We start from the raw sequence: 17467 nt of genomic DNA on the forward strand, positions 1-17467 counted from the left end.
GCCGCTACGCGCATTCGGCCGAGTCTCTGTAGACTACGCCGGACCGTTTATGACGAAGCAGGGTCGCGGCAAGACACAACACAAGCGGTATCTGTGCTTGTTCACGTGCTTGCAGACGAGAGCAGTGCATCTCGAGCTGTCATACGCGTTGACAACGGACTCGTTCCTGCAGGCGTACGTACGCTTCACCAATCGACGGGGAGTACCGATCGACGTCATCTCCGACAATGGCACGAATTTCGTCGGCGCCACCAATGAGCTTGCTCAGCTAGTCAAGCAGCTTGATGCAGAGGCGATTCAGCGGCAGACAGCGGATCAGCAGACTAGCTGGCGTTTCAACCCTCCAGCAGCACCACATTTCGGCGGAGTGCATGAGGCGTTAGTGAAATCGGCAAAGCGTGCTATCTCGGCGATTCTGAAGAACGCGGAGGTCACAGACGAGGAGCTATTGTCTGCTATCGTCGGCGCGGAGGCGCTCATGAACTCACGGCCACTGTCCTACGTGTCGGCAGATGGTCGTGACCCAACTCCGCTAACGCCCAATCATTTCATGTATGGCCAAATCGGTACTCGGTTCGCACCTGCAGGAGTGGACGAGAGCGAGTTCAACCCTCGGCAACGCTGGCGTGTAGTGCAAGAACTCGTGCTGCACTTTTGGCGGAGATGGATGCAGGAAGTCGTGCCAGAGCTGAACCGGCGACTCAAGTGGAGGACGGCCGAGACAGACCTCAAGGTCAACGACATCGTTCTAGTGACATCCCAAGACAACCCACGGGGCACTTGGCCAATGGGTCGTGTCACCGAAGTGCACCCTGGTCCAGACGGACACGTGCGAGTTGTGAAGGTCAAGGTGGGCGACAAGACCTACACCCGCCCAATCGTGCGTCTTTGTAAGCTATTCTGTGAGTAGCTCCTTGTTTGCCTATTTCAGAACAATAATCAATTTCGAATTTTTTGGTCACTGTGAATTTCGGCACAGTGAGAAGGGAGAGAAATGTTTAGAAGAGTATCTCTTTGTCGTTGTTACTATAATCGAGTGGCACATTCGCACTACAATTCTACGAGTGCTAGTTTGAAATTACGTTACGAATTGTTACATTGTACAGCAGGTGCGAAACAATTAATATTTACATACTCACCGGTTTTCGTTTCGGAGTCCCGCGCTGTGACTCAGCTAATTTCTATTTCGTTTGCCTTGTATTGTCTGACTAGGGGCGCTGTCACCCCGTCGGGTGCAAGCACCCTTGGACAGAAGCACTTCACTTCACGACAAGTGTTCATTTTCGTTTTCCTCTTCTGCTTCTGTTGCACAGTTTGAACTTTGAATGTGTGCTTTTTTCGTACTCTGCTCTCGATCGAACCATGCGCGGGTCGATCTCCATAATTTTATCTTCCGTTGCCATGACTGGCATTAGTACGCGTTCTGTACTCACTCGCTGCTTGGCACGCTTGCAGCGCGTCTTTTTTCTGTTGCAACCCAGTGCCTGCGTGCACGGTACGGGATTTGCGATGCCACATCAGCGTTGGTGTGTTGTTGTGTTTCGTTGTTTTGTTCTTGGCTGAGTGTGGTCGTTAAAACTGAGAAAGAACGGGTCGTTGACAAGGCGTGGTTTCGATGTGCATGCCCTCCTGTCAACTCCAAACTACACACTACAGTCCATTTCAAAACTATAGACGCGGAGGGTTTTTGAAATATTTCAAATTTGGCTGGAACTTTTTGAGAATAGTTTTCGGAATATTGCTCAGGACCGCTCCACAATTACTCTCATATAGTTTCTAAACGATTGGATAACAGACGCCCAATTTGGAAAAATTTATGCACAAAGTGATCACAGATTTTATGTGGTATAGATGCTGGCATAACGGTTTTTGCCTTGGTACGCGTCTATAGTTTTGAAATGGACTGTAACACGCACAGTGACACAAACACACACACAGTGACACACATGAATGCATGCACGTGCACACACGCACACACACTCTCTCTCTCCTTCTCTCTCTCTCTCTCTCTCTCTCTCTCTCTCTCTCTCTCTCTCTCTCTCTCCAGGCTCACACAATGACACATATTGAGTAAGAACACACGCAGGGCAGTATCCACGGGTCATCGTACTCACCAAGACCAAAGAATGAAAGGCTGATGAAGCTGGTCTTGCACTCCACATCCTCAGAATAGTTGTCTATAATTACAAACTTGACAAACTGTATCCACAGAAGAAAGAGGATTTGGTAACAGCCTTACCATGCAACAAGGGGCCATCTGTAGATATGGCTAGTTTTCGTTTCTAAATAAATATTGTTATTTACGGATGCCCCCTATTCAATAGTTACTGGAACTTATTTACTACAAGTACAATGTATGTCATACATATCTTTGCTTCACATGCTAAAATACAGGACATACACACAGTGACAGATCACTCAGTCCACTCAGCAAAACAAAGAGGTGTGGATATGTTTTCCGTGAGCCTGTCAAAAATCAATTGTTCTATGCCTCACCTGACTGACGGACACAAAGTTCTGGAAGACCTGCGTCTCATCTGCATACGCACACACAAACATACACGTGCACACACACGCACGTGCACACACATGTGCACACACACACACACACGTGCACACACACACCATTGGACCATTGGACGCCCATCGCCAGAGGCGATGATAGCGATGCTACAGCAGAAGCCATAGCAACTTGTGCTTGGATTGCACCATTCAACAGCTTGCAAGGCTGAAGAATTGACCGCCACTATTCAGCCTGGTCTACACCACACAGCTATGAAGTGGCTTTTTCTGGCCAGTGAATCCCTACTTTTTGGTCTTTTTATTTTTTTATTTTTCCCGCACACACATCACACCACATACTCCGGCATGCACTGGCTGTTGGTAACCACCCAGGAGAATGAAAGAAAAGTCAGGAAGAGTCTGAGAAAGAGAAGAAAGACGTGTGTGACCATAATCGTCGGGAATCGAACCCGCAACCTATCGATTGGAAATCGCTGCACATACCACTGCACCATATGGGGACACACTCACACACGCGCACACACACGCACACACACAGTGTGAGCTGTGCAGAAATAGGACACAAAGCATTATCCTGACGTGGACCACAATCCTGGCTTGCTGGCGACTTCTTCAAGACGATCTACTTCATTGCCGGAATCGTTGTGAGGCAGTCCAGACAGCCCGCCATGAGTGCCATTCGTGCGTTTAATACTAGTAATTACAAATTCTGTGGACGTGCATATATTTTCATTGGGAGCCGGACTTTAATCGTGCACGCGAGAATAAGAACAAGCGGGCTGCACTCTACTGCATGCGATGCCTCTCCGCTCACAAAAACAGCAAACTCCCTGCAGGGTCACAGTGAGGGGTGTCAGAAGATGAAGCCCGCACCACTGGTCATGCATACACGAAGGGAAAAAACCCTCAAATTTGCAAACCTGAAGCACCCAGGATGGTGGTTTTGTACGCTGATACGGAGCGCATCATTGATCCAATGGAGAGACAGCACAGCATGCAGGGACTAGAACTACACTACTAGCCACGAGCAGGGCTGCCACACTTGGAGGGAGAAAAATCTGACGGGAGTACGGGGGTGTCCCCCGGTGAATTTTTTTAGGAAAATGGCTCACTGTTGGGGCCCCAGAACACATTTTTAACTGTCCACACACATGCAAGCACGCGTGCATCTTACAGCTACATGTACAATGACTGGCCAAACGCGACCTGGAAGTGCCGAATGGCCAACTGGACTAAAAAGCGCTCAAAATAAAATAATCGGTTGTCCCTCTTTGGGAACAAAATCGGTCGGTTTGTCCGACAGGCGATCAAAAACCGGATGATTTCCGAAAAATCGGAGCAAGTGGCAGCCCTGCACGTGTGTAAATTATTCAGCACTTTCTCTGTACCTGATCTGGTGGCACGGAAAGCTCTAGCTAGATGCCATGGTCCTCTGGAAAAACAAATACAAACACAAAAGAAGCAGCAGCAGTAGCAGCAGAAGAGGATACACACAACACACACCACTAAGATTAGCTCAACCTTGAATGTGTGCGTATAATTATGTAGGTACCAGTCACAAAAGACTGTGAATAATAAAACTTTCAATACACCACCCGGGGCCCCATGCACATTTCAGCAGCAGCCCATGCTGTAGCATGGCCCCAGAGCCCCTGAAGCGCTGTGCAGTCGAATGCAGCAGTGGTTATGTTAGGCTATGTTAGGCTATGTTAGGCTACGCAAGGCTATGTTAGGCTATATTAGGCTATGTTAGGCTATGTTAGGCTATGTTAGGCTATATTAGGCTATGTTAGGCTACGCAAGGCTATACTGGCTATGTTAGGCTATGTTAGGCTACGCAAGGCTATGTTAGGCTATGTTAGGCTATGCAAGGCTATCTTTAGTACTGTATATTGTAGTTGACATGATTGCACAGGCACTACTGACTTTTTGGCATGGACCATGGAAGATGCTCTAGCTCCTAGCCATGATGAAATAGCTACAGCTGATGAAAAAAAAGATTGGTGTGGAGGAGAAATTATACAGTAAAACTTGCCCCACCCGGATGCCCTTGGTGCAGCGGAAACTGTCCTGATATGACCGGATACCGCTTGATCCAGGGATGCACGTTCGATCCACAGTACTTTGATGCATGAAGATTTGTCCGGTCAATACAGGATTCCGCTTGGTACAAGGTCCGGCAAGTTTTACTGCACATGGTAATATGTGGGTGGAAGCAATCCTTATGCAGTAGGACTATACAGGCACTTTTAGGTCTTTATGACATCGGGTTTCGACTTTCGAGGTCTGTGTGAGCCCTCCAATCAATTTCTGGAAAATGAAATTCCAAAAAGGTTCACCCCAAAGCATGCTCTGTGTAGTCCAACTTGACCCATTGTTGACACTTACTCTGCCGAGGGACCATGTTGGATTTGAAAGTTCTTTACGGTTTCATCACTGTTCCTGTAAGTCACAACAGTCCATGTACATATACGTTTACAACTTTATATCCAATTATCCATACATGGAGCACACATGCACTTGTAAGCGGAAAAAAAAACCCGGGCACACACACACACACACACACACACACACACACTACACGTGCACACACACACTACACGTGCACATGCACACGCATAGTTACCTGCACATGCAAAACAAGCATATGTGCAATCATAAACCAGGGCCGACCCCACTGGTATGGCTGGTACGACCATGGCCGTACTTTACCAAATTCCAGCGGTCATATAATGTCCAGTATATCATTGAATGTGAAAAACCCAACAAGCTATCCTCGCTACTGAGCCGCTCCAGTCCTTTTCTCCCAAACTGGTCTTCTTGTCCAGTGAGGACTACTGTGCTAGCCGTGAAATTAGGCGTGGGGAAATGATCAGCTCTGTAGCCGACCTGGGGCCACCCCTCATAAGCTGGCTCCGGGCCTGTAAACGCATACCGTATGTCTGCACCTTGAAAGCCAAGGCCTTGAATTCAAAACACCGCTGCTTTCCCAGCTATTTTTGATGCAAAATGACCCATCTACTACGTCGGCATAAAGTCAAAGTCCTCACAAAGTTTCAATCCAAATCAGCTCTTGCCCATCCTGCTGGGCTGGAATTTTGATAGTAGAGAGGTTAAGATGCACGTTATTTCCGACGTGACGCGAAAGTTCAGCTCGCGTTATTTGCTCGCACGTCAAAAAATTCACGCGAGTGACCTGCTGCTCACGTCGAAATATGGAGTTTTACGCCAAATTTGACGTGAAATTGCGCGTCACGGAAATAACGTGCATCTTAACCTCTCTACTATCGTATCACTTAATATAGAGCCATGGCTTTATAATCGAATATACTGCCACGGGTTTAAAGGTACAGCATAGTCAATATGAAGGAAAGCTATTGAAGAGGAGAGGTTACTGTCTCTCGTACATCTCTCATACTGACACTGGCACACACAGCAGTGATGGAAGATCACACTCTACTCTCTTGCCACAGCGCTGCGATACGCGGGCACACACACACACACACACATACACACACACACACACCTACGCACTGATCGTGTACACTTGGCAACTGAGCACCAGCTTTTGAAACTGGCCTATTGACAGGAAAACGCGCGGCGCACCACTCGCCCACTGAGTGCGTTCGATTACACACTTGAATCGATTTATGAATCCATTCGCATGCATTCAAGTCGTTCGATTTTCATGTCATGAGCCCTGGAATCGATTCGGAATCCATTCACTCTATTCACATGGGGTGATGTGAATATCGCGAATCGATCCATGAATTGATTCGTGTGCATAATCGAACGCACTCACTGTCCACATCAGGCACATGTCGGGAATGCAGCTCTTTCCCCGGTCACTTCTAACACTCGACACGAGTCGAAAGCAGCACATGCCGCAGATATCTGTGACTGCAGCAGTATGGAGATGGAGTACCGTAAAAGTCCGTAAATAAGCACCTGCCCGAAATAAATACCCCCTTCATCCTTTTGACTCTGTCTGTTGAAGTCAAGTTCAACCCGATAAACATACTACTCGAAATAAGTACCGGCACGGTGCGCACATGCAGCACATAGCATGTACATCGACATGAAAAATGACTTCTCCACTACACACTAGTCAGGTCTGAAAGTTAGTTCGTGCCCGAAAGTTAGCACGGGTGTTACCACTAAATTCGAAAGTAAACACGTACTTATTTATGGACTTTTACAGTAGTACAACAACAAAGTTAGTCAGCAACACACTTACCATCCTTTGACTTCAACTCCATTCAGAATGAATTTTGAGCCAAAGTCAAAAGTCACCTGCACAGACAAGAGAAAGAAAACAGTAGTCAGAACTGCGCATCCCCATATGAAAACAGGGGAGGGAAGAAGAGGGAAGACATACCATACATGAGGGATTCCCAAATGGATGACATTAGAGTTGCTCAAGAAGAGTTTGCATACTAAACTACAGTGCTGGCTGGTAACATCGGATCACTGATGGGAGAACGCTCTCCGTACCCCAAGTCATGCAAACATTGGCAACCAGCAGCTCTGCAAGCAAGCCAGCTCAGTTCATGACCTCATGCGCACGCCCTGCTGCAGTGTTCTCAAGTGAGTACAGTGTAATCAGGTTTCATCGGCCAGCATGGTACCTCTCAATGCACTCTCTTATCCACAAAGCATGGCGAGCTACATGCATAAACTCACCGAGACCTCACATTACACAACTCAGCAAGCACAGTCATTGGTGGTATGCTCCCACAGGCCATAGCAAGCTTCTAGGGTATCCCGCAAGATGACTACATATCAACGGGGACTTTCCCAAGCACACTGAAATACATACAGTCCATTTCAAAACTATAGACGCGTACCTAGGCAAAAACCGTTATGCCAGCATCTATACCACATAAAATCTGTGATCACTTTGTGCATAAATTTTTCCAAATTGGGCGTCTGTTATCCAATCCTTTAGAAACTATATGAGAGTAATTGTGGAGCGATCCTGAGCAATATTCCGAAAACTATTCTCAAAAAGTTCCAGCCAAATTTGAAATATTTCAAAAACCCTACGCGTCTATAGTTTTGAAATGCACTGTAGGTACATTTTACATGTACTACAACAGTGATGCTCGATGGCATCCGATCGTCTGAGTCTGTCAGTCAAGTATGCGCCTTGAACCAGTTCGCAGCCCAGTGTTCGCAGGTCTAGTGCTGTGCAAAGCCCGGCGAATACTTGAGTGACTCGGTTGGATTTCATTGAGCAGTACAGTGCAAGTAGGTTTCACATAAGAAGGGGGGGGGGGCTGTGGCCACTATCACTTACCCAGTTGTTGCGCCCACGAGGTATGACGTAGCGTGTCCTGGCATTACCTGCACACGTGGCCAGAACACAAACACACACACACACACCCGTACACACACACCCGTACACACCCACCCGTACACACCCACACACACATGCACACACACCCGTACACCCACACACACCCGTACACCCACACACACCCGTACACCCACACACACCCGTACACACACCCGTACACACACACACCCACACATTGCCGTCATAACATAGGGCACAATTGTCCGTTTGATTTGCGATGTAAAATAAAAATGAACACACACACACACGCACACACGCACACACGCACACACACACACACACACACACACACACACACACACACACACATATTTCTAAATTCTTAGACTAAATTCTTCAGGCCAGATCAACACAACTACTTCACGTGTGGCACTCACCATCAAACAAGTTGAAGACGACGGCCATAGGGTCCGAGCGACTCCTGTACGGTCTGACATTACGAGTCCACTGGGTGAACATGGCCATCCGAGGAAGATTTTCTGTCAAGAACAAACACAGAACATGGAACAGCATTCTCTTTAATACATCACTGCAAACTACATGTACAATACTCGTATACGCTATTCCAACAAACGGGCCACAGTGGAAATACAACCAGGTGTGCACAGTGTGGGCGTCGAGTTTCAGAGCGTGCCGGAGCAAAGATGGCAACTTGATGGGCGAAGAAGATGGCACGCACCTTGGCCAGTTTCACACCAAGAGGGAGAGCATGAAGACAATAGCTGCAGCAACTGCACAGATATAATTTGAAGTACAATGTAGGTGCAACGGCAACAACATACCTGTCACTTCCTTCTCCTTTGCCTCCTTGATTTTCGATACACGGTCCTTCTCCACCTGTATGCATGCAAGAGAGGTGCATCGGTAAAGCAAACACAACACAACACAACCATTGCATTTACTTCTGAAAATACAGCTAACCAATGATTCAATGCTCAGCAAAGCCACTCAACAAGTGGCTCTCATCAAGTTGTAGTATCTTGTTAGACCGGACAAAAAAGTGAGCGAGAAAGAGAGAGAGAGAGAGAGAGATAGATAGAGAGAGAGAGAGAGAGAGAGAGAGAGAGAGAGAGAGAGACAGAGAGACAGAGGGAGACAGAGAGAGGGAGAGACAGACAGAGAGACAGAGATAGAGAGAGAAGTAATGAGCGATAGTAAATGGAGGTTGTGATAGTGTCAACACAAAGAAATTGCTGGCATTTCAACAAAAAGCACATACAGCTACACACGCTGACTATGAATTCAGTGGAGAGAAAGTGGCAAACTTTTTTAACCCTTAAAAGGGAACAACAACTAAGGACTTACCCTCGGTGTGCGAGGTTCCAACAATCGACCCTCTGTACACAACACAAATATATGAACAGTACGCAAAGTTAGAGGAGTGAATTGATTTCCACATCCAGAGGATGGGCAATTCAGACCAACATGGAGTCGCCACAAATTGCAAATCGCCGAGCACCTGAAACAAATACTTTTTGCCACAGGGGCGAGGCAACGTCCTTGCTTCATATGTGCAACACCGGGGCAGATATAGCAAAGCATACACATTACAAAATTCCAAAAATAACTAGGATACGAAAATTTAACAATGCAAAGCAACAAAACAAGTTGCCAGTTCCTTAGCGCTCAGTCAAGTCTTTTCAAACTACATTTCTGCCCATTCTCATCAGTGGAGTACATTGGAAATGAAGCTGACGCAGTCCATGCAGTCTACTTGTAACGTTGAGGCGCTAATATCCGCAGCCATGAAAACGAGCACTATGTGCACAGAAGTATCCAGGTTGGAGAAACTCTTCGTGTCAAAATGACAAGTGATGGCACTCATTCTCATTCTGATGTGTTATGTTCTAACACATTTGTGCGATAAGTCGACAAGCGCTGTGACTGCTGATCTAGAGTTGTGCCTGCTATCTCGAAACCGGCGCCTCTTCTCTCTCTCCTTCATGTACCCTTACGTAAAGGCAGGTGATAGTTTGCCGCCAGTGCTACATGTCAACACATACTTGTACACATTTCTAAACTGCACTGATGCACTGCTAGGACTGTTCTGACTCACTCAGATTGCCCAGCACATGTACTCCAGTGATGAGAATGAGTAGAAAGGACTGGTTGCGTTAATCTGGCAGCTCTGTTGCTTCGTGTGCATGATTCCTAGGCTGTTGTACCAGTACACTGTCAAAGGATGTTGAGGGCAATGTCGAGCAATGATAGATAGGGTGCAAGTTGGATGTTGCATACTATAATAATATGGTATATCACTGATAATGAATGCATACTATGTAGCCTGTATTGCGTACCAGCACATTATTGACCCCCATTCTTCTCTCTAATGTACTCACTGTCAAATATTCTCAAGTACTCTGGTCCACGATTGCCCGGTAGCATTCTGGCCAGACTTTCGGCTGTGTTTCCCTTGGAATCCTTCATCATACTGTCTGCTCCAAACTCGAGCAGTAGCTTGCAGATCTTGGGACGGCAGAACTGGACGGCTTCGTGCAGCGGTCGGCTTCCTATAGATGCAGCAACAACAAAAAAACATACACAAAATACAAACAAGGGCATCATGTACACACATACACATATACACACACGTACACACACACGTACACGTACACACACACGTACACACACACACATATCACACACGCGCGCGCGCGTGCGTGCACACACACACGCACCCCCACACGTACACACACACGTACACACACGCACGCACACACCTTTCAAAACAAGTCACAAGTGACAGTACAGGCACCATGAAAGCGCAGCACAACATTCCGTGGTAGCTCCAGCAAGACAAGAATGTCTATCAAGAAATACCTGAGCGCACCGCTTACCAGAGTAGGCTATCTATTACCCCCCCCCCCCCCCCCAGACACCTTGAACAGGTTGCTGCATGGACAGCCACGTCTTACCGAAGAGAAACTGCCTGAAAATTACGCTAGTATTCGCATCCACAAAAGCAATTTACCTGTGTTTTTGTCCATTCCATTAGGGTCCAGTCCACAGTCCAGCAAGACTTCGCTCAACTCAAGCCGACCTGGATGATACAAGCACACAGAAGAATCCAGGACCGACCTTAGTACTAGCAACTCCTGCTTTAGATCTGTGAAGCACCAACAGTGGCTTTAAAGGGGCTGCTTTGTCCAGAAAATGTGTACAGATGATAGACGAGTATAAAGAGTCAAGCTCCGTATGAAGACATCCAAGAAGAAGATTGCCTGATGAGTCCAGCGGGGACGAAACGTACGTCGCAATCGAGCCATGTCGTTGCAATGTCATCTTCTATGTGCCATGCGCTACTTGATGTACCAGCCTGCTATGTCGGATACCGCCAACCATGCATCGACTAGGCACCAGGCGCGAACTGATGGTGGTGGTGGTGAGAAGGAGAGCTCTGTGCCAGAACTTTGCAGCTTAGAGAGCGTGTGTGGGCGGGCGTGTGTTTACCGCCATATTGCCGGGTGTGTCTTTACCACCATATTTATCAACCAGATGATAGACTTGCGAGTATTTGTTACTTGCTGATACTTGCTGCTACATTGTGTTAGTGGAAGCAGAGAACTATTTCCTCTTCTACAGGTCTGAATGCAATCACAAATTGTCAATGTACGGCTCATTCTGAACTCACAGATGACTCTAGTCTAGCGGTTTACATTCCCAATACTACGGACGAAGCAAATGGAAGCAAATGGAAGGAGGTGTCAGTTGCCCAACACACTATGCTGCCAGAGGGTGTACACAACATCATCCTACCTGTTCGTGCTGCTTCAATGAGGGGCCTCGCATCCTGCGCCAGCTGACGGCAGGAGTCCACAAGCAGAGACACAGCATCTTTGAACAAGGAAACGAGAACAGGGTGCACATCAAAGTACAGTGTGTGGTAAATGAGAGCAGACCTTGTCAGAAAGACGAGACACAGCCATTCACACATACAAGTAGACACACACCAAGCACGATGAATGAGAGCAAGTCTTGTCAAGAAGACGAGACATGGATATATAGTATATACGCATAAACCTCGTGGGAAATTTGCAATCTGCCATAACAAGAATACAGACACCTGGGAAGACGATATGTTTAGTACAGAGCTCAGTGTTGCGTCGCACTAGATGCTGACACAAACGACACAGAACTCCAGGATCTGAACAAACCATAAAAGCATCATCGAACTACCTGCGTAGGACTGCTTCTTCAATGTGCCGTAACCCCCAACGTCCACGATGCACATGAGTCCACACGTACCATTCTTCTCTAGTGTTTATCATAGACTTTTTCAAGTTGCAACTTAGATGTTTGGTGTGATACTGGCCTCAACCATGTTTTTTATGCAATGAGGAAGGAACGCTGTGGACTTTTAAACTATTACCGTACATACCAATTTTGTTGAGACGAGCTGCCAGGGTCAGAGGTGTATCTCCAGATGAGTTCTTGCTACCAGCATTTGCACCGCCCTGCAGGAGTCTCACCATGGTCAGTGGCTGGCCAACTTGCATTTTCTTCACAATGAAGTGAAGCGGTGTCTCCCCGTCCCTGTTGGCAATGTTGGGCTGCAGAGCGTAGCACAAATGCAACATTCTGTACTTCAAAGTACGATCCGGCGCACACTGTTCGGGACACGGGTCACACCCGAGATACCAACCTGATACGCTTGGCTGCGTTCTGGGTGCAGCATACTATGGTACAGGTGTAAAGCATGCACAGCCGGGTGCATCTTGGCTCCAGTTGTACTTGCACCTCAGTAACCAGGCATGCACTGTATACTAAGTAGTCTGGAGAGCTCCAACTGTTGTTCTATTTCTGGAGCTCTTTGCTCAGCAGTGGTGGTTGGCCTGTGAATTTAGTTCCTGTCACCCTGCCCTCACCACTATCTATCTAGAACCAAGACTTCCATCACCAGTCTCATGCCTTGCGGAATACTTACTGGGTGCTGGCATAACTCTTAGCGGCAAGGTTTCAATTGTTCAATTGATCTGTGCTCTACGTTGAGTCACTCACTCTCTTGCCGTTTATCTTCAACTACTCCCTCCCTCCTTCCTTCCCTCCCTCTATCTTGAACCACATTGTTTCACTCACAGCCAGCACATGCATGCCTCTATACTCTGTGGTGTATTGTAAAGACAGATGCCAGATTACCAGTTCTCTAGTTTTTTTTTGTGGCAATTAATCGGGCACTTGCCAGCGAGTATCCAACAGTAACCCACCTTGACTTTGCCCTTGATTAGCGTGTCAACAAAATCCTGCCTGTCATGGAATGCTGCCCAGTGCAGTGCGGTGTTGCTAAACAAATACCCAGACATGAACATATGCACATGCACACACACACACACACGCACACACACACACACACGCGTGCACACACACACACACGCGTGCACGCACGCACACACACACACACACACACACACATACGAGCATACGCAAAAGCATGCCAAAAAACACAGATACCGTCATGATGAGGTTTTGTAATTTCTCCCTCCCCGAGAGAGCTTGAATGAAACTCTCTGGAAGCACAAGACATCGAAGTTATCACAGAAGTGCCAACTTTCATTAGATGAACAGTGCGTGGCTGTCTTGCTGGAGAGCTTACCCGCTCAAGTCCTCCCTGTTTACATCAGCACCGTGCTGGATGAGCAGCAGAGCAAGATCATGATGGCCTGTACGTGCACAGACACATACACACATACACACACACACACACACACACACACACACACACACACATGCACACACACACACACACACACACACACACACACACACACACACACACACACACACACACACACACACACACACACACACACACATACATGCACACACACACATGCACACACACACATGCACACACACACATGCACACACACACACACCACCACCACACACATGCACACACACACACACAAACAGACATGCAGATGCAGACAAACAAACAGATGAAACACACAGTAACTGGAAACACAGTACATGGAATATGCACGGTCGATCACAAGTTCACCGTGTGTGCGTGTGTGTGTTTCATGAACGTTGAAACATATGCTGAGTAAATTGAACATAGGAATACAAGTTATAACTAGAGCCAGTCTAGATACATGCATCATGGCAACGGCCTGGTTTAGCCAGAAGGTCAAAGAACAGAAGAGAGGTTCTGCATTTCGAATTTCGACCAAGAAGCCAAAAACGACTTTAGATTCGACTGCTTCTGTCCGTTCAACTATCCTGAAAGTTTGGCTGCTCCGCCGACTCTTGAACCCAGTAGTCCCGAAACATTCCGAAATTCGAAATGCAGAACCTCTCTAATACCAGGATGGTGGCCAGGTTTCATGACAAACTGATCGTCAACAAAGTACAGTCAAATCTGTCGTCAGCGACCGCCCCTTGGTGCAAGAAAAAGCGGTCTCTTACGGCAGATGGTCTCTTACGGCAGATGTATGGTAAATCCGGCATACCGGGTATATGCTTCCATGTACTCAAATCGACGAGAGTAATGTGATTTTTATATCATTTTATTGGATATTCAACGACGACCATACCCGTATAGTACGCGTATGCGACACGGCAGTAGATATGCCTGGACTTGAGAGCTACAGCACAGCCTCAGTACAGGCCAGGGCCAATCGATCGCACTTGCAAGACAGCGCATTTTCACACCTTGCAGTTGACAGCGCACTGGCAAGTACAGTTTCGCACCTGACTGAACCTGGGTCGCGGTCGCTTACAGCAGATTTGAATGCATCCACCGTGCGTGAAATCGCGGTCGCTGGTCGCGCACAGCAGATGGTCGCTCTGGACAGATCAGTTCGTATGTGAAACCGTCGGTGCACGGAAAATCGGTCGCTAACGGTAGATGGTCGCCTATAGCAGAGGTCGCTAACGGCAGATTTGACTGTACAGAATGCAGCATTCTCTAAAGAATCTTGCAGAGACTCTCGGGTTCAGAAATAGCCCCGATAGTGTTCAACCCAAGCGACAATATATCGCTTCGGTCAGTGCTGGCAACTTCTTCCTTGACTGCCTTTTGCTATGACCTCATCAAGCAGAAATTGAACTCACCGTTCAAGCAGGACAGGATGAGAGGCGTGCTGCCGCATTCTGCACGCACCAGGTTGACGTCGATCACATGGGAGATGTCAATAGTCAGTCGCAGGTTCTTCACGTCCTCTCGTTCGAGGGCTGACGCAGCCTGTGACACTCTCTGCTTCGGGTAGAACAGGCGCTGCACAGGGCATGGTAGTGGCAGAAACAGAAACAGCCACGGTGAAAGCACTAGAAAGGGTTCGGCAAAAAGATGGTTAGCCTTGTCGTTCTGCGTGTCAAATACTTCGAAGGGCAGCAATGAGAAGTTAGAAAGGATCCGGTGGTGAGTGTTTGTATAGGGGCGGCGGAACTGGTCCGGTTGGTCTGGCCATGACCGTACCAACTCTTTGGCTGCCAACGGGTGTTAACTGCTGAGGGGGTTATGTGTACCCGTCTTATCAGGCACAACGTATGAACGGCTGTATGAACGGCTGTGGCATGGCCGCGGTCCTGTAATGTTTGCTGTGATATGCTAGTCACGGTGATGGTGATCAGAGGATCAGTTCAGTGTATTCCAAAGCAACTCTGAAAATCTGCACTGACTTTAACACAACATGGGAAGTTTGCTGCAGTTGCAAAGATCTATGTGCATTTTACGTCTCCACTCATTGTTGATATATTTTCCTGGCGATTTGTCGAGCATTTCTCTGATTTTCAAGCAGCGTATACAGCACAAGATACTAAAACACAACTTGCAGCATGGCATCGTGGCCCTGCAGCTTCAGCTCGGTCGCTTTCCGAGGATGATACAGCAATGTAGCCATGCCTATTTAGCATGTACTCGCACCTCCCTGTGCTCTTTGGAATTCACCAACAAGTACAGCTGTAGGCTGCAGTGTAGGTGACATGATCAGGTCATTTGGGTTTTCCCCCACCAGTATATCCTGATGGCAAAGGTAGCTTCAGGTCTAACTTACTTATGGCTACTTGCAATGTGCTAATGCTGCGCCAGCGTGTTGCATTGTTAGTGTCTTTGAATAGTATGCGTATGATCAAGTGTTTGTTCACCTATATTTTTCCCTTTTTCGTTTTTGGTTTTGCTTTCTTTCTCTTTTTCTCCCCTTCTCTTCTGGTATCATGTCTAACATTGGGTGTGGCCCAAGCGAAGGCTAGGCTAACGCCGATGCCAACGCGAAAGGGCTGATGATGATGATGATGAAAGGTAGCTTCATGAAAGTACAGTGCGTATCGGTTATAGCGTGGTTGTGTAAAAGAATATACCGCCCTACAAGAATGAACTCTCATGTTTTCATAATCATAACATGGGTTTCAAGTGCACTTTTATTCTTACAAGCAATTTTATCGCATAGTAGAATATATCGGTCCTAAGAATGGACTTTGTGTAGCGAAACATGCCAGATTAGTACAAAGTGTATCGCCTGTAGTAATAACATCTGTCCCATGCAGTTCTGATCTGACTCGCGTTGCGTCGTAGTGCTGCAGGCTCAACTGTTGTGGTCATGTAGCTCATGTTGGATAGCCACATGGTAAGCCTATGGGAATATGACCAGCCGCATGCACAGTAGCACTACGTTGCACGTACGATGATCTTCCTGCCCCTGCGCATATGCATACGATATGTCACACTTGATGTATCGGGTGTAAGAAATATCGGAAATGAGAATAGAAAGTCGTTTTTCAAACACCCACGCTATAACCGATACCTACTGTACATGCACAACCACACGTTTGTTGTTTTGTTTCACACATACTATAAAAGCTGAGTAAGTATATTGACTGCATGATGTGAATACTATCCGGAGGAGACTAAGCAGAATCGCTAAAGTCAGAAGATCTAACCCAACTACACGTACAACTGGCCTACAACACTCATCACAACTTGTACAAGTTGTAGGGTCATCACTTCTTGTGGGCAGGCTGGGTCAAACGAAAATACATGTAGTAGCTGGACGCCCCTGTCACAACTAAAGTCCAGACTCTGTCAAGACCAAGAGAGATTTCCAGATACCGTTTCGCTTCAAACCGACGGGATGGACCAGGTAATTGTATATAGCAGTGTTGGAGGAAGTCTTACATGTATGTCACATCTTATTCCAATTCAACTGCAAACAGTACTCCTACCACAAAGTAACAATCCACAGCCTTGGACAAAGCACATACCAGCAACTTTTCCTTGTCACCAGCACCAGGGCCCGTGCCAACGATGTCCAGCAGCTGTTTTTCCTCCTTCTTACCCATGGTTCATACTATTCAGACACCATGAAGAAGTAAACCAAAGCCTCTCGAGTACTACGGTATCCACACAGTTCAAGAGTGGATATAATATGTGGACATTAATTTTGTCATTTGGATACCTGAATATGTCGGACTGCAGGAAAGCTTCCCACATTATCGTACCGCAATGTTTGTTGTCAAGCAACGGTAGTTTTACGCGGTGTAAGTGTGGATCTGGGTGAGCTTTGCTACGACTCGAGTGCAAATCTGGCAGGTAGATATCTAATCTAGGTAATCTAGCCGCGCGCGCCTACGTCTACGATCACGTGCACG

At 47.2% G+C, this 17467-nt stretch overlaps 1 protein-coding gene across 1 annotated transcript in view; it reads right to left on the bottom strand.

The window, feature by feature from the left end:
• LOC135808782 (uncharacterized) overlaps window positions 1–17301 on the bottom strand; it is a 29072-nt gene extending 11771 nt beyond the window's left edge. Inside the window, exons 1-17 of the mRNA XM_065322010.1 lie at window positions 17081–17301; window positions 14936–15098; window positions 13473–13539; window positions 13087–13162; window positions 12261–12432; window positions 11639–11716; window positions 10854–10922; window positions 10222–10392; window positions 9188–9219; window positions 8665–8719; window positions 8260–8361; window positions 7823–7869; window positions 6761–6816; window positions 4912–4965; window positions 3912–3955; window positions 2497–2537; window positions 2115–2199 (exon numbers count right to left, since the gene is read on the bottom strand). Of these exons, the coding sequence (XP_065178082.1) occupies window positions 2115–2199; window positions 2497–2537; window positions 3912–3955; window positions 4912–4965; window positions 6761–6816; window positions 7823–7869; window positions 8260–8361; window positions 8665–8719; window positions 9188–9219; window positions 10222–10392; window positions 10854–10922; window positions 11639–11716; window positions 12261–12432; window positions 13087–13162; window positions 13473–13539; window positions 14936–15098; window positions 17081–17158 (1390 nt within the window). The 5' untranslated portion in view covers window positions 17159–17301. The remainder of the gene's footprint in view (window positions 1–2114; window positions 2200–2496; window positions 2538–3911; window positions 3956–4911; window positions 4966–6760; window positions 6817–7822; window positions 7870–8259; window positions 8362–8664; window positions 8720–9187; window positions 9220–10221; window positions 10393–10853; window positions 10923–11638; window positions 11717–12260; window positions 12433–13086; window positions 13163–13472; window positions 13540–14935; window positions 15099–17080) is intronic.
• Between the last annotated feature and the right edge of the window lie 166 nt (window positions 17302–17467).

The sequence above is a fragment of the Sycon ciliatum genome, chromosome 2 (genome assembly GCF_964019385.1).
Source record: "Sycon ciliatum chromosome 2, ocSycCili1.1, whole genome shotgun sequence".
Lineage (NCBI taxonomy): Eukaryota > Metazoa > Porifera > Calcarea > Leucosolenida > Sycettidae > Sycon > Sycon ciliatum.